This window comes from Rutilus rutilus, assembly GCF_951802725.1.
Source record: "Rutilus rutilus genome assembly, chromosome: 5".
NCBI classification, from domain to species: Eukaryota; Metazoa; Chordata; class Actinopteri; order Cypriniformes; family Leuciscidae; genus Rutilus; species Rutilus rutilus.
In genome coordinates, this window is record NC_140213.1 from 43,462,277 (window position 1) to 43,480,877 (window position 18,601).

General features: G+C 39.4%; 1 protein-coding gene across 1 annotated transcript; it reads left to right on the forward strand.

The window, feature by feature from the left end:
• The first annotated feature begins 1,615 nt into the window (after positions 1-1,615).
• LOC311290368 (uncharacterized protein) lies at positions 1,616-14,165 on the forward strand. Its single transcript, XM_084408807.1, has 7 exons — positions 1,616-1,984; positions 2,081-2,205; positions 2,297-2,363; positions 8,799-8,952; positions 9,033-9,178; positions 9,297-9,407; positions 13,947-14,165. The coding sequence occupies exons 1-7, from the start codon at positions 1,832-1,834 to the stop codon at positions 14,136-14,138; spliced, it is 948 nt and encodes a 315-aa protein (XP_084264933.1). The 5' UTR covers positions 1,616-1,831; the 3' UTR covers positions 14,139-14,165.
• The last annotated feature ends 4,436 nt before the right edge of the window (positions 14,166-18,601 follow it).

Genomic DNA, 18,601 nt, shown 5'->3' on the forward strand with positions numbered 1-18,601 from the left:
TGAAAATCGCAGCGATTAAGAAATCCTCGTCGAGAAACACGTAAAGCAAGCCTTAACTCTGATTTTATCTGTGTTAAACTAAGATATCAGTTATTGATGTATTTTAAATGTCTACTTATTACACGTGTGCATTGAAGTTTTAAAAGGTATCTAATATAATACTTGAATTGAATTAAATGTTTTGGATACCAGCATTAAATTATTGTTTTTATTATTATTTTACTGACTCGAAGTTGGCACTGTGCATGTAAAATACCCCAAGTAGCAGGTTTTATTTATGGGAGAAAAAAGGTCTGACTTTTTTTTTGACGTCCCCTATAAGAAATGGCCATTACTTTTTTCTACTTATTAGAAATGAGGTCTTTATAGGCCTCTGAAGTAGTAAAATGTGACATTTCTCCAAAATGCTGCAGTAAAAATTGTTACATATGAGGTTTGCATTCTGTATGGGACGTCCCCTGTAAAAACTGACCATTCGTTTTTTCTACTTATTAGAAATGTGGTCTTTATAGGCCTCCAAAGTCGAATAAATTGACGTATTTTCAAAATGCTGCAGTAAAATCAAGTGTAGCCTTAGTTCTGGCTGGTCACGTTAGTCAAGCTTGCATCAGCTGACTCTGAGCTGATCCACATCTACCTATAGGAATACGACGCCTATCACTGTATACATATATAAGCTCCTTCATTATTATTATCAGCAGCTATCGCGTTTCTCAGGAGAAAACCCTCCTCCCTCCCCAGCTCCACCTCTCGCCCAGTCAGGATTTGGCATTCTGATTCCCCTTGAATCAGAATAAATTCTCGAATTATGTTGTCCTTTAAAATCTGAATTAAATATATTTGCAAACTTTCATGTTGGTTCTGTTCTGTTTACCCCAAGGTGGGGTTATTGTTGCTTTTATCCATGTTAGGCTGCATGAAGTGCAGGGAGTTCTTGCCCAGAATGGAACCATACCGCCAATCCAAACTGTATGCTAATTGTCAATCGTATTTGACGGTATTGTTCCTGACAGAAATGGTTTCAAATGAGGTGTGCATACTAGGTGGGACATTGAATTCCAGAATCTTTTAATATAGTAAAAAATATATATGAAAAAACAAAACAAAAGATGTATTTAGAAAGAATGTATACTTTATTTTACTGCTTTTTTGTGTGCAAATAATTATGTTGTAAAAACCTCTACATAAAAATTCTCTAGATGTGACCTATAAAAAAATCAATAATAAAAAAACATTAGTCAAAGAAATACACAACTTGCAAAGACAACATGAGTGTAAATTAAAAGGATAACAGAGTAAAGTACACAAACTCTAGAAATATGGCATCTTATATCGTCTTTCACAGATAGATAGATAGATAGATAGATAGATAGATAGATAGATAGATAGATAGATAGATAGATAGATAGATAGATAGATAGATAGAATGAAAGAAATAATTATTAGATGAAAGAAAGAAATTAAAATTAGATAGATAGATAGATAGATAGATAGATAGATAGATAGATAGATAGATAGATAGATAGATAGATAGATAGATCTGGGCAACTCAAGCGCTCTGAAAGCGCGTTCTCCCTCTGCTGTTACTGAAATTACCGTATTCACAGTAATAGGCGCACATGCTTTTTATTTTTTTGGCGGCTGGCCATTTTCAAACCGCGGCTGGCTTGGCGATCTTTGTTCCCCAATGATTGTGTCATATGATGGATCTTTATTTCCATGTATTGCTCAACTACGAACTACGGACTGCGCTTGATCAAAGAAGCGAAGATCCTTTGCACGCTTTCTTCCGGATTAAAGTTTTAATTGTGTTGTTGTCTCAAGGGAAAGAATGGAGATACCTGTCTTGGATTTCAGTGTCTGGGAACTGGGAAAGGCCAATGTATCGGTTGCTAACTTGGAAAAGTTAAGTAAAGAATTGAGAAAGGCCTTTACCGAGGTGGGATTTGTTTATCTGAAAAACACGGGCATAAATCAGGAAGAGGTTTGTGTTTTTTTTAAACATTCTTGTTACTTGAGAGAAAGTTCTAAAGGGCTATTGTTTGTGGGCTGTCTATTATTTCTCTGTTCACTGTTTTAGGTGGAAAAAGTCATGCATGTTTCAAAGAAGTTCTTCTGTTTGCCAGAAGACGTGAAGAAGCCTTTCATCAGGGGAAGTTTCTCATGTAATGCAAACCATGGCTGGGTTTCGGTAGAAACTGAAAAGCACGTCATTCTCTACATTCAGAAGCATTACTGTAAAACTCACGAATGATGGACAAACATTTTAACGGTTCTAAATCCTGTCATTTCACAGTCTGAATCCTCGCCGTCCCGGTGATCTGAAGGAGGCGTATAATATAACATCTTTGAGTGGGGATAACGTAAATACAAATTTCTTCTTATCTCTTCTTCTTTCTGTCTCTCAAAGATTTAACAGTAGCATGACGTTGACAATAGTGCACATTTATGGGTTATAATTATACATTTTTCGAGTCAAAAGTTCAACAAAAGCTGTGTTTTTTAGAAGTGGGATAGTTCTATGTGTCTGAAATCACATACTCTCTTGAGTATACTCAGGCACTTATTTAAGTACTTAAAGGGATAGTTCACCCAAAGATGAAAATTCTGTCATCATTTACTCGTGTAGGCCTAATATACATTTTATATTTTGTCATTCACTGTCGGAGTCTGATAGGCCCTCCCCTCCGCTCCGCTAAGCTGTGACAGTTGAGTGCAAGTTTTTTTGGGGTTAATTAAAGGGATAGTTCACCCAAAAATGAAAATTAACCCATGATTTATTTACATTCAAGTCATCCTAGGTGTATATGACATTCTTCTTTCAGACAAATACAATAAGAGTTATATTAAAAAATGTCCTGGCTAATCCAAGCTTTATAATGGAAATGAAAGGCTGGTGTAAATTTGAAGCCCCAAAAAGTGCATCCATCCATTATAAAAATACTCCACACGGCTCTCTGGGGGGGTTATTGAAGGCCTTCTGAAGCGAAGCCATGGGTTTTTGTTAGAAAAACACCCATATTTAAAACTTCATAATCTAAAATAACTAGTTTCAGCCAGACAACAGTACTCATACTACACAAGTCGACTTGCGCCACAAGAGTAACAGAACGTGTATGCCGTAGGATGTAGGAGTATCGTAAGCTTAGACGCCTCTTGCGGCTTTAACAAACAGGGCTGATCAACAAACTGAAGCTCCTCTTCTATGAAATCCTCCAACATTTCTCTTAAAAAAAAATTTAGTTTGCCAGCGGTGTTTTGTATTGCTCTTTCCTCTGAGCTTCCGCGTTCGTCATTACGTTGTACGTCGGGTCACTCTTTCACTGTAAATCGATGCGTACGGCCGTCTGTCGAAAGCCAGTCATTATAGTTTATAAAGTTTTAAATATGGGTATTTTCCTGACACAAAAGCATGGCTTCGCTTCAGAAGGCCTTTACTTTTATAACGGATGGATGCACTTTTTTGGGCTTCAAATTTTCACCAGCCATTCACTCCCATTATAATGCTTGGAAGAGGCAGGATATTTTTTAATATAACTCCGACTGTATTCGTCTGAAAGAAGAATGTCATATACACCTAGGATGACTTGAGGGTGAGTAAATCATGGGCTAATTTTCATTTTTGGGTGAACTATGCCTTTAAGTGCATCTGTCACGACCGCCAAAGAGAATGAGCACAGGATCCAAAGTGCAGCAAGTGAGGTGTTTATTATAAAAGGGTAATCCAAAAAGCGAAATCCAAAAACAGGCAAAGGTCAGAATCCAGGTAGGCAAATAACAAAAACAAGAAACAGACAAGGCAGGGAAAAACTCGGGCAACAGACGCGGTGTGACGTTAAACATTGATACCCAAAGAACACAAGACAAACAGGGCTTATATACATGAATGACAAGGGGATAACAAGAGACAGCTGGTGATTACAAAATACAGACACCTGGGTGCAATTCACAGACAGAATTGTGGGAGATGAAGTTCCTAGTGCAAGACACCGTGGGGGTAAGGAGGACATCTAGTGGGTACCCGGGGAAACACAACCAGACACTGTGACATAACCCCCCCTCTACGGAGTGGCTCCCAGACACTCCAAGACGGAACACAGAACAAAACAAGAGATCAGGAGGGAGGTGGCACGGTGGAGGATCCGGGGGAGGGACGGGGGGCCAGGTCCATGCAGGGGAACAAACACGGGGGAACACGGATAAGACGGGCCAGGGAAACATGGACAATAGGATGGGGAAACAGGGGAAAACCAAAAGTTTCTCAGGTGGTCGAGGCAAGGGGAACAGTTCATCAGGCGGTCGAGGCAAGGGGAACAGTTCATCGGGTGGCCGGGGCAACGCGAAAAGTTCATCGGGCGGCCAGGGCGGAGACTTTCCCTCGGGCGGCCAGGGCGGAGACTTTCCCTCGGGCGGCCAGGGCGGAGACTTTCCCTCGGGCGGCCAGGGCGGAGACTTTCCCTCGGGCGGCCAGGGCGGAGACTTTCCCTCGGGCGGCCAGGGCGGAGACTTTCCCTCGGGCGGCCAGGGCGGAGACGACCCCTTGGGCGGCCAGGGCGGGACCGGCAGGGCTAGCAGCGCGGGCGGGGCCGGCAGGGCTAGCAGCCCATGGACGGCCTCCGGGGCGGCCCTCCTCACCGCGGTAGCAGCAACGACCTCCGAGACAGCTTCCCTCTCCACAGCCGCCGTGGCTTCAGAGACAGCTTCCCCCTCCACAGCCGCAGTGGCTTCAGAGACAGCTTCCTCCTCCACAGCCGCAGTTGTTTCAGAGACAGCTTCCCCCTCCACAACAGCAGCGGCCTCAGGGACAGCTTCCTCCCTCTCAGCAACAGCGACTTCCAGGGCATTGGGGGAATCGGGGGTCTTCCTCCTCCTCCGTCGCTTACGGCGGTGAGGTGCAGGCTCTGAGCTGGGCTCTGGGGTTTGAGCGGTGTCTGTGCTGGGCAGCGGGGATGCACTCTCTGGGCTGGGCAGCGGCGAGGCACTCTCTGGGCTGGGCAGCGGCGAGGCACTCTCTGGGCTGGGCAGCGACGATGCAGCTTTCTTTGAACGGAGCAGCGATGAAGCCTTCCTTGAGCTGGGCAGCGATGAAGCTTTCTCTGAGCTGGGCAGCGATGAAGCGTGGGAGGCTGTTGTATCCTGCTGGCTTCGATGGTGGAGATACATCGTGAACCTCACAAAATCCAAAATTTCCAGCCCCTTCATTTCCCATTGGGGCAATGGATCATCCAAACAACCATTAAGGATATCCTTCAGGGAGGCGTCATTGTGGCCTAGGTCTTGTGCCATTCTGAAGAAGGTTTTAGAAAATTCACTTACAGCTTGACCCCTTTGGCGTAAGCCCATCAATTCCAGAAACCTTCTCCTCCTCTCCTTCTGAGTGATGGTGGAAGGAGCCTCAACCACCGAACTGCTGGATCCCTTCATTTCTGGTGTATCAATCTGTCACGACCGCCAAAGAGAATGAGCACAGGATCCAAAGTGCAGCAAGTGAGGTGTTTATTATAAAAGGGTAATCCAAAAAGCAAAATCCAAAAACAGGCAAAGGTCAGAATCCAGGTAGGCAAATAACAAAAACAAGAAACAGACAAGGCAGGGAAAACCTCGGGCAACAGACGCGGTGTGACATTAAACATTGATACACAAAGAACACAAGACAAACAGGGCTTATATACATGAATGACAAGGGGATAACAAGAGACAGCTGGTGATTACAAAATACAGACACCTGGGTGCAATTCACAGACAGAATTGTGGGAGATGAAGTTCCTAGTGCAAGACACCGTGGGGGTAAGGAGGACATCTAGTGGGTACCCGGGGAAACACAACCAGACACTGTTTATTTGTTTATTTGTTTATTTAAAAGGATCCCCATTAGCTGACGCCAAGACGACAGCTAGTCTTCCTGGGGTCCAGACAATACATACAAAATCCAATAATTACAATCACAATTACTCCCAAATATATCATATATAAATACACATAAAAGATCAAGAAAAAGTAACAATACAAAAAGTACTGATTAAAATAATAATAAAATAATGAAAAACAACATAGCACATGATACAACCTCACTCAACCAATCCAGACGATATTATGATGTTGAAAACAAATACAGTCTTAGTCTTTTTTTAAAACCAGTTTTTCCCTTAATTTCACGAACCCCAACTGGAAGATTGTTCCAAAACACAATTGACCTATAAAACACGGTCCTCTTCATAGAGTCAGATTTAGGTAGGGGTAAAGAAATCTGTCGACTATTCGCCCCTCTTGTGTAATGTGAATGTATATCTGAACAGCAAATTATATTATCATAAAGAAATGTAGGAGTCTGAGTGTTAATAATTCTATGAAAGTATACTAACATATTAACAGATAGTCTATGCTTGACCATCTGCCAAGCAAGACATTCATGCATCTCTGCAACACTAGTTCTTGAAGAACAACCAAGAACCAGTCTTGCAGCCTTGTTTTGAGCTACTTGTAATTTTTTTAAATGACTGCTTGATGCAGCAGACCATACAACAGAACAGTAATCCAAATGACACAAAACCAATGTACAAACAACACGACTAAACAACTGTGAATTTAGAAACTGTGCACATTTACGCATTACTGCAACAGCTCTACCCATTTGAGCAACAACTTTGTTGATGTGATCAGACCATGACAACGTGCAATCAAGCCAAAGTCCAAGAAGCTTCACCTTTTTTACTTACTGTACATTTTGACCATTTATTTGTATATTAATTTTAGGATTATCAGATAATCTATACTTAGAACCAAATATTATACTCATAGTTTTTGAAATATTTAGAACAAGTTTATTTGTTTTGATCCAGTTATACAATTTGCTGATCTCACAAGACAGAACCTGATTAAGCTCTGAACATGTAGGGGCTGCATAATAAAGAGTAGAATCATCAGCAAACATAGTCAATGTAGCCTTACTGAGTATATACGGCATATCATTTGTAAAAATTGAAAATAACAAAGGTCCGAGGCAACTTCCTTGAGGGACACCACAATCCAGGGACTTGCTACAAGATAATGCACCATTAAAATAAACTCTTTGCGACCTCTCCGACAAATAGCTCTTAAACCACTTGATTGCTGAGGAAGTAAAACCATAACTGATAAGTTTGGAAATCAAAATTTCATGGTCGATCAGATCGAAGGCAGCACTGAAGTCTAGTAGTAGTGTACCCACTAACATTGAGTTATCAATTGATGTTAGCCCGCTATCCGACATTTGTGTCATTGCAGTGCAGGTGGAATGACCATACCTATAAGCATGCTGAAACATCGTAGTCAAATCATTGTTAGAAAAGTAATCTTGCACTTGCTCAAATACAATCTTTTCCAATAATTTACTTAGAATAGGCAAAATGCTAATAGGCCTACTATTTGGACCACAGAAAGTTGATTTTGTGTCTTTGGGTAAAGGAATTATCTTACCCTCCTTCCAAAGTTTTGGACACACACCACTAATCAGACATCTGTTGAAAATGTGACAGATTGGTTTAGAAATATGTCCAGCTGATAATTTCAACAGCCGACTATCCAAGTTGTCTGTACCAGCAGACCCACCAACAGTCTGTGACAGCATCATTGGGGTATTTAAGGTCCACTGTTTCTTTTTGGAATTTTCAGTGTGAACACACTACCCGCACTAGTTATACTACAAAACGGCATTGAATAGTGCATAAGTACACTTCTGTATGTATGTATGTACACTTTCTGTATGTTCTGTATAGTTTGAATGTGTGTTAGAATGTAATCCCGAACGTATTACATTCGCCATGTTGTCATTGTCATGTGACCTACTAGCGTCGCTTTACTACTATTCACTAATCCTCTGCTGTGACCTCATGGGATAGTAAAGGGTCCATCGTATGCACACTTCAGAATCTCGCCAGAAGAAGTGGGTCATCTGGATACCTTTTGCCTACTCTTTTACTGTTTTTCACCTACTATATGGTGCTTTGGTTTTGTATGTTCATTTCATATGAAGCCCCTGAAGGGACAGCATGATGGTAAAAAAATAAATAATTAAATGGGAGGAAAACATATATTTAGCGTTAACATTAAGAAAATATAATCTTAACATTTGTGATTGTAAACTTTATAGTCCTTGTGGTAGATTTTTCCCCTATTTCGCACCTGACCTAAGTCTACCTGGGTCTCGTCTACAATCAACGTCCCTGAACGTCTTCAGTCGACGTTAGTTTCTCTGGGTCTTGTCTACAGTCGACGTCCCCTATCTCTAGCTTGTTCCCTTAACTAACTTGCTGCGCAGCAATAATAACAGACAGACTTCAGCAAATGTCCTTTAAATGTTTTAATCAGGGCCGGGAGATTTCTCAAGCAGTTCTCCAGAGAATCTCCCTCAAGAAGAAGCACGGCCGGAGGATCTCAGACAAATTTCAGAGAGAATCCCACCAGAAAACAGGAATACAACAGTTTTTATAGAATAGGAGCATGGCGAAAATGACATGACACATAACACGATTTCCCTACAATTTGATTGGTTCTTCATAGACAAACCCTTCTGTTACTAGGTAGAAGCAAACTCTCTTAATGATTACTTCATAATCACAAGGTTTCAAACCTATCGGACTAGTTTCATTTCCCATATTTGCTATTTTTACACTCACACACTCAAAGTCACGAGTTTTTGCCAAAGGGGGAACATACATTTAAAATTCAAAAGCATATGAAGGTTATTCCTGCAAGAAAAATAAATGTTAGTTATGATTAATTAAAAAATCCATCACATCCTCTACTCTCAATGTGCTCAGAATTGGCCTTCAGAAGGAGTAGATGATTTTCGAGATGTCCATGTATCAGTTTTCCTGCGCTGTAAGGATCTCTCTCTCCGAGTGCTCCATCTGATGGCTCTTGGGTTGGATATGGAACCAGAAGTCTTCCTCAGCGCACATAAGCATATTGGAAGTAAGTACAAGTATGCACTACTTTTTCCTCCCAGTGAGTCAATGGCTCATAAACACCTTTATGCTGTGGTTTGTTTTAAGGTGGTGTGAATGCAACCACACTCCGGTCTCTGTACTACCCTCCGGTGAACAGCACATGTGTGAAGGAAAATCAGCTGCGTTGTGGTGAACACTCGGATTATGGGAGCATCACTCTGCTCTTCCAAAGCCCAGAGAGTGGACTGCAGGTGAATACCAATATAGGACAAAAGAAAAAAATAATCTTGACCATGTTTAATGTTGTCCTCTATCATTACGGATGCATGTGACAGTATGTTTGGCTCTGCATGTCTGTGTTTTCTCCAGGTTCTGAACAGGGCTGGTGAATACGTTTCGGCCCCAAGCATTCCTGGAACAGTTCTGATTAACATAGCAGACCTGATGCAAAGGTGGACCAGCGATGTGTACGTGTCTGCGGTAAGTTTCTTTTCTATTTAAGTTGGGTTGGGTTCCGGAAGTAAAAAACTCCATTCATTTTCTCCATAGGGAAATTGAATTTTGACTGTAATTTATAAACTAGTGATGTTACATATGACACTGAAGCGTCAAAGCATGTATCGAATTCACAGCACAATTTCTCATGAAGCTCCGTGGCGGATCGCGTATTGTTTTCAGAAAAACACTTGATCAATGAAAAAAACTAAGCCCCGCTTTCTTTCCAGTCACGTGAATACTTCATTTTGCGTGGTCGTAATGTTTGAACCCAGACTACTCTAAAAGGGTTTATGGAAGTTCAAGTCCATTTATATATGAAGAGTTCAGATGCAAAAGCCTCTAAGTGCCATCTGAGATTTTCTTCTAGAATGATCATTTTTATCAAGCTTGTATACTTAAGTTCAGTAATTTCACTTAAATGGCAATGAAAATTACCTATTAATTGTAATTTAAGTGAAATTACTGAACTTAAATATACAAGCTTGATAAAAATGATCATTCTAGAAGAAAATTTCAGATGGCACTTAGAGGCTTTTGCATCTGAACTCTTCATATATATATATATATATATAAAAGCCTATACCCTATGTTACTGTATTAAAAAGTACAGTATAAAAACCATAAAATAATTAGAGACCATTTACTTGCATCAAACAACTCTCTTGGTGTCATTATAATTATTGTTACATTTAAGTTGTTGTTTTTTTTTCAACTTTTATTTTTTATTGTTTTATATGGATTTTAGTAAAACACAAAAGAACAGAACAAACAGGTCACTAGGGGTATAAAATACAATTATGTTGTTCACAAACTGTTCACAAACTCAAATCAGGGGTTACTCTCCCAATAGTCTCAAAAGAGTGAGAGGAGAGAGAAAGAACTTTGTCATATTGAATATATTCTTGATATCAGTTTCTTGTGAGTCCCACTCTTATACGCATCAATACAAATATTGATCATATTCATTTCAATTTTATCGTTATTTTTAATATTTTTATTATAATGGTTCCTAAGCTGTAAATATCTAAAGAAATCTTGTTTTTCTAAAATATAGGTGTCAGTAAGATGTTGGAAGCTCTTTAAACCTGTGTTGGCTGAGATTGTACAATATGATGTAATACCTTTCAACGTCCATTGTTTAAACCTTGAATCTAACTGTGCAGGTTTAAAATCATTGTCATAGGCCACCCATCTTAACAACCGTGCTTGTTTCTCGAGCTTAAAATTTGTACATTCCTTGAACCAAAAATTGAGAGGAACCATCGTCCAATGATTCAGTTCATTAGAGTATTTATTCCTAGTGGCTTTATTCCCAAATAAGGAGGGGAGGGGAATGTCCAGCTGGCTAAATTCTAATTCTTTCCATCTGCCTTCATACTCATTATTACACCAACAAACTTGATATTTCAGTTGTGCCGCTTTGTAGTAATCTTCCAAACAGGGAAGAGACAGTCCTCCTCTCTCCTTCGATAATTGTAGTGTTTTAAGTCTGACCCTAGGTTTCTGATTTTTCCATATAAATCTAGAGATCATTCGGTTCCAGTCATTAAACCGTTTTTTCGGAATCTCTAAAGGCAGCGATTGGAAAAGAAACAGTAATCGTGGTAAAACGTTCATTCTTATACTTTCAATTCGATTATATAAACCAAGGGGTAAGGGCATCCATCTGTCCAAATCTGCTTTTAGTTCTTTAGTTATGGGTTCATAATTTATAGTGTACATTTTTGTCATATTCTTTGGTATGATAACTCCTAAGAATTTAATATTAGTTTTCCACTTAAAATTATATTTATTACGTATGTACTCCTGTGGTGAATAATTAAAAGAGAGGGTTTGAGTTTTGTCTAAATTTAATCTATATCCTGAGTACCAACCAAACTGCTCAAGGCATGACATAAGTTTAGGTAAACTGGAGTCGGGGTCAGAGATTGTCATAAGAATATCATCTGCATATAGGCATATTTTGTGTTCATTTCCTTTAAATTGGAATCCTGGTATTTCTACATCTTCTCTAATTGCTTGAGCAAGCGGCTCTATGAATAGTGCAAAAAGTGTGGGACTTGTGGGGCGACATCCCCGTTCCAGTGTAATTGAATTAGAAATACTACCATTTATTTTAACCTGAGTTACATTTAATTTATTGTCACACTTTAATATGGGAATTATATTATCAGAAAACGTTAGCATTGTCAGGCTTTTAATTGTGCTTAAAGCTACACTGTGTAATTTTTTAAGTTGATTCTTAGCAAAAAACACTTTCTTTCAAAATGATATGTGCTCATTAATGTGTAATTACTTCTACCAACTAATCAAGTATTCTCTCACAAGATGGCACTGTTTTCATCACTCTTGATGCTTCAAATATTTTCCCGAAACAATTATAGTAAACGATTTAAGAGGCTTCATTTCTCCATCCCTACTATAAACCTTTAAAGGTCCTGTTCTTCGTGATCCCATTTTTCAAACTTTAGTTAGTGTGTAATGTTGCTGTTAGAGCATAAATAATACCTGTAAAATTATAAAGTTCAAAGTTCAATGTCAAGCGAGATATTTTATTTAACAGAAGTCCCCTTCTTACAGCGAAGCCTACAGCGAACGGCCGGTTTGGACTACCTCCCTCTACTTCCTGCTTTAATGACGTCACTAGAACAGTTTTTTGACTAACCTCCGCCCACAGGAATACACACAAAAAGGGGGCGTGGTCTTGTTGCGCTCCCACGGAGAAGAGGAAGAGTTGCGTTTGTAGAGTGTGTTTGTCGCCATGTCGTCGAGACGCTGTTATTTTCATATAATAACACTGAGCGCATGCATCTCCACGTTATGGTAAGAGGCGTGACCTTTACGGGCAACGTGCGCTAAGCTGCTGTCGAATCACAACACAGGAACCGCTGGCACAATCACAACTCATTACGTATTTCTGAAGGAGGGACTTCATAGAACAAGGAAATCATCAGCCTGTTTTTAGGACACTGAAAACAGCAGTATACAGATAAGTAAATTGTGTGAAAAATACTGTGTTTTTTTTACACGCGAAACATGAACACATGTTATATTGCACACTGTAAACACAATCAAAGCTTCAAAAACACAGGAAAAGCGGGACCTTTAAAGGTAGGGTAGGCAACTTCAGAATGGCTAGCAATAGCAAGCTAGCTTTGAAAGCATGAGATCCCACCTTCCTTTCTCCAAAGCCACGCCTCCTCCAAAAACTCTTAGTTTGTGGGGCTCAGTGTCTGTCTACAACTCACTCTGAATAGCCTCATGAAACGTGCTGGTGACCTGTGATGTCTGCGCGAGCAGGGTGTGCTGAGGTTTGGAAATACATGTTGACAAGCAGGTAGGACATCCTATCACTGCATTCGAAAAAAATTTCCACAGAAGATTATGCACATGTTTGAATATTTGCACCAAGTCTATCATGCCAGTATAACAGTATAACAAAAAGTGTGTATAAAAAATTGCCTAGCCTACCTTTAAAGACAGACCTGCTGTGAGTTAATTGATGGTTTATGCTTTTGTTGAAGTCATCTTTAGCGTATTCACTTTATTTCCTATTTTTAAAACAATTGTGTTAAACAGTGGAATTCTTGGTGAAAAACTACATTACCCATGATGCTGTACAGAAAATGACACAAATAGAGCTCTACAGAAGATAATGTTCACTCCCATGAAAGACAATGAATAAAGGAATCGAGTCTGTCTCCCTCAATATATATTTAATTCATAATTTCAATTGCAGGCCTTGTCTGGTCAAACAAATGTTTTTTTCTTTATCAGGTTAATCTCAAATTGTAATATTTATTTGAAATAAAATCATAAAATATTGCAAACCATAATGTACCCAACATAATTGATGGCCAATTTAATATACCCCTTGGCAATAGGTCACAAGATTAAGTATAGAAAAAAATTACCATAATGTGTTATTGTCTGCCGCAGAAGAAGGTTGGTTTGGTTCAAGACTTTCCCTATGGGAAAAATATTCTGGAACCAACTCCGTTGAAACAGATGTCATGCACTAATGCAGTCAATAGGCTCTATGCACGAACGCTGCTGACGTATTTCCGGTAGGATCTCAGCCGGCGTCTTTACTTCCGCATAGCGCGTTCTATAGCGAAGTGTATAGCGGCAAAACTTTAATAAAAATAATTTTCTCAGAAACGGAGACAACGATTTTAGAAACTGATTCGCTAGTCGGATTTCGCGCGACATGAGAGAATACTCACCCTCAAAGTTGTCGATGTAGCTCGAAATGTATAATTTAAAGAACTTCTCTTTCTTACTCTTATGTGTGACAGTTAACTGCCTCACAATATTGTTAACATCATTCTCGTTAACCGCTGGAAGTTCTTGTAAACAGCGAGTGTAATTTGCCATTATCTCCACCTAATGCAAAAACGGCTTCCGACGCAGCACCGGATGTAACTGGGCGGGCTGAGACAAAACACGGAAGCGATCGTGCATAGAGCCTATTGCACTGGCAAATGCTTGTTTAACTCTTTTCTATGATTGACCCCTCAGGCTCACAGGGTGTTGCTGCCCCCTGCAGGAGACTCCAGCACACGCCAGTCTTTGGCTTTCTTTGTACACCCTGATGACGAAGCCATGATTTCATGCTGCGATGGATCCGATACATATCCTCCTATTAATTCACTGGATTACCTTTATTCAAGGTTTAATGATACCTATGCCAAAATACAGGCTGTGGTTTAAGTGGAAGTTTACAATTGTATGTAAAAACAAAGTAGTAATAATCAAAGCACATAACTGGTGGAGCTGAGATAATTGAATAATTTTACTTTTTACTCTCCCAAAGGAAACTCAAACAAGCCAAAATTGCCTCATGTATGCACTATTTAATGATTAATAGGATTTCTGTACCTTTTTTTTTTTAAATCACTGACTGAAGTACTAATTAATCAGTTCTAAGAAACTTTGTACATCTAGGATTAACTTTCAACTGAAAGTAAAAAGCAAAAAGATCAATTACAAAATGCGAATCTGGCCTGTTTTTAATTCTATGATAGTATGTATTGTTTTAGTTATCCTGTGTTGGATATTAATGTGTTTTTCATTCTCTGCACCTTTATCTTACACCTATATTTTTAGTATTGGAAGTGTTGTACAGTAGAAATGTTGAATTGTGGGGCTTTTAATATGACTAAATATGAAGAGAGATTTATCTTCTGAGGTTTGTTCAAATCAGACATGAAATTTATGGAAAATTAAAATAGTTAACATCTCTAAACACACGTTTCAAGTACAATCCCTGTCCTCACAAACTGTAGACAAAAGTGTGATTGTCTGATTACATACTTTGGGATACAATAACTAAAGTTTGGTGAATATTGTTTTGTGTTTGATAATAAGGAATGCCAATGTATTTGCTAAGAGACAGTAAATGGTTCTTTTGAATGTGAGAAAGGAAATATTTTACATTACATACAACAGACATACACAATACAGACACAGAGAAGAGCTTGAGCTGCTAAAAATGTGCAGGAAGGTCTTGCTGGTGACCTTGTGACAACGGCCGAGTGTCCCCAGGCAGCATCTCCACAGCAGAAGGAACTGCATTTGCCAAAAAACAAAGATAAATTATGATAGAAAAATCAATATTTTGTTCCTTGTGACAAGGCATAGGACGTTGACCCCAAAAATGTAAAAGAGCTGCACCGACCTTTGGCCTGCACTGGAGTCTCTGTTTTCTGTACTTTCAACCGCTCCATGTGCTGAACCGCCTAAAGGAAACAAAGAGGTTAAATGATGAGTAATCAATACAATGAGATTAATTTGTTAGAACGTTTTTTAGCAGCGAGGCAGTACTAGCTTGAAGACATTTCTGTTATTCCCTTAAAAAGGGAATAGTTTATAATGAGAAGAATGTCAGCATCAGGTAAATGCAGTGCAACAAAACGTTTTATCACTCAATCAAATTTTTGGGGTCGGTAAGATTAATGCCTTTTAAAGAAGACTCTTATGCTCACCAAGGCTGCATTTATTTGATGAAAAAATAAAGTAGTATTGTGAATTTTTTTATATATTCAAAAAATGTAAATGCGGCTGCAGTGAGGGGAGGAGTGAAAAAAGCGCATGCAAGACGGACAGATCTCTCTTCTCGCAGTGGACCTGTGAGATCAAAGATGGATATCGCGGGATTCACGCTCGTGCACAGTGTTGCTAATAAACTGGATGTAATTTAAGTTCTGTTGCTTTTATATGAAAATAATTAATGACCAAGACACCCATTTAATTACATACCAAAGACGTGTTTCTCAATCATTTTTACTTTAATTACAGACATGTTTTATAGGCCTATATATTTTTATAAATATGACAACAATCAAATAACCCATAGATCACACTGTCAGAGAGTTTGGGAATACTAACACATAATTTATACACATAAAAACATGAGATCAGAGTTTTAAAATCAAACAGTTTAAAAAAGAACAATACACGGTTGTTTAAAGGGGTCATATAATGCCATTTTTGTACAAGCTAATATGATTCTTTAGGGTCTAAATTAAAAGTTTGTAATACACTTTAATTAAAAATTCTCATTAGTATTGTAAGAAAACACTCATTTTACCTGGTCAAAAACAGCTCATTTTTCAGCACGCCGTTTAAGTGCATGTGTCTTTAAATGATAATGAGCTTTGCTCACCCCGCCCCTCTGTTCTGTGTATACACCATTTGAAATAATAACACAATAACCATAACGCGTTGTTCATTATAAATGTGGGATTATGAATTATATTGAGAACGTCGTACATAGAAAACATGCCGTAATGTACTCTGAGTGTAAAAATAGCCGCATTCATCGTGAAGCGTGCTAGCGATTTGCAAAGATTAATATAAATATTAATATAAAGGTTAATAAAACGTTACACTCACTTCTTCTTCTGGAGGTGCAGCTGGAACACGAATAGTTGGTACCGATCTTTTTTCAGGAGCAGCTTCTTAGCAAAATCAGCTTTATACTGACCCTCGTTTGTAAAGCAGTCTGGTGAGTGAAATGATTCGCACAAACATGAAAGCATTGCTGTTGATCGTGGGGAATATTCCCTTCGAAAACAAAACTCAGCCACTGCGTTTCGGATTTAGGAACATCAAAATGACTGCTTACACCCAAGAACAGAACACCACAATCGCTTAGACGCCATTCTGCTCATAGACAGTGCTCCAGCGTATCAACTATGACCACGCGGACTATGATGACAGACAGCTCGCTCACGAGCGAGGGCAGGTCTGTGTTGAAACGCTGCTGTCAATCAACAATCGTGGGAGGGGCGTCCGACCGTGTGACGTCACTTGGGTAAAACATATAAGGAGATTAAAAAAAAAACACTGGATGGATTTTTATCATTTTATGATGGTTGTGTACAGGCACTGGCAAAACACATTTCAGTACAATCAACTTGTAAAAGTGCATGTGCCATTATATGACCCCTTTAAACCAATGAGCATTAAGCTGTGTCGTCAGCAAGTCGTTTCCCATCATGCTTTTGATCAGCGCAGTTGGTGGAGAGCAACTGCGCTCGACTGCAGAATCCGACACGTCCGCAACACACCTCTAGGACACATTTCTAACCGGCATGCATCTCGCGGTGATCCTGGTGATCGGTTCTGCGCAGATTTTGCTCATCTCAAACAAGCCTAACGTATAGTCTGAACACGTGATACGCATGCACATGACATCACCGGTTTCACAAATTCACGTTTTGTAGTTATCATGGAGACGAAAACAGTATAGTTTTCAAAACCGTGTGCTTTGAAACCAGTTTTCAAAAGTTTGCGTTTTCAGGCAATTATTTTCATGTAAATAAACAGCCAAAATGCATAAAAAGTTTTCCGGTTTTATTTTAAAACGGATTCATTTCCCATAACTTTTACAGTCATTTTTGATGACCTGAAAAGGATTTTAATAGAAATTGTATTCAAATCATCAGGACTGAAAATAACTTGAAAAATACACTCAGCACTGAACAAAGAAATATCCATGACTTTTCCGTGAATTTTTTATATAATTTCCATAGGGGCTTTCACATGGGAGGAACATTTTCATAGTTCATATAACCGTTGGCGGAAGTACCGCTTGATGGCCTGTTCGCACCGCAGGAACTGGGAACGGTTTTACATTTACATTTATGCATTTGGCAGACGCTTTTATCCAAAGCGACTTACATTGCATTTCAAGGTACACATTATTACATCAGTTCTTGCTTTCCCTGGGAATCGAACGCCATGATTGAACGCCTATTGTTTGAGGTACAGGAAAGCTGAAGGAACAGTTCTAGGAATGGTTTTAGTTCTAGGAACGCCTTATGGGGGACTAAATTAGCTTCTAGGTCTAACCCAGCACAATAGAAACTACCAGTGACATAAGTGTACACTGATTGGACGAACGCATGCCATACAAAACACCGGCATCCGCCATTTTTAACTAACTAGTTCTTATAACCATAGATATCCATATAAGGCTAGATGTCTTCGAGGGAGTCTCGAACGGCATCACCGGCGGCCATCTTGTCACAGGCAGGCTTTCTGGCGGGCTCTGTGGTACCTGATGTAAGATGAGTGATCAGCACGAACACAAATACTCTTATCTCGCTGAAATTTTGACGGATTTACAAACGGTTTGGTTTCTTACAAACGTTAGGCCTACTAACGTGGCTATAATTAGCCATCATATGGAAGTCCATGGTTATAATTATTCATATGTATGCAGTGTCATAACTACATCTCTAACGTTTAGGCTATAACAAACCAAACCGTTTGAAAATCGGTAGAAAATTGAGCAAGTTATGTTTTTTTTAAAAGTACATGCAGCATTAAAACGTTCCGAGTGAGCGAGCTGCCTGTGGCAAGATGGCCGCCACGTGCGGACGTCGACCTCCATTGGCCAGCAGCGCGCACGAGACATCTAGCCTTTATTATATGATATCTATGCTTATAACTACCCGGTGCAAAAGCCCCCCATGACTGGTCATCACACTTTTGAATTTCCCTAATATTTCGAGATTTTTTTTGCACTCACTGCAAAACAGTAGCACGTTGAGAATAAGCCGATATTCAGTGATCTTTGTACACCGATGTTTGGTCATTCATTGGTGGATCTTTATTTTCTTGCATTGCTCAACAACTGTTCAATAACGGACTGCACTGCATTGATC

What these genes read in the sequence shown, in the direction of transcription:
- LOC311290368 (XM_084408807.1), top strand. Translation starts at nt 1,832, where the DNA reads ATGGAGATACCTGTCTTGGATTTCAGTGTCTGGGAACTGGGAAAGGCC. An exon ending in CATCTTTGAGTGGGGATAAC is followed by an intron (nt 2,364 to 8,798) that starts GTAAATACAAAT and finishes CAATGTGCTCAG; the next exon opens with AATTGGCCTTCAGAAGGAGT. An exon ending in GCGATGTGTACGTGTCTGCG is followed by an intron (nt 9,408 to 13,946) that starts GTAAGTTTCTTT and finishes TTGACCCCTCAG; the next exon opens with GCTCACAGGGTGTTGCTGCC.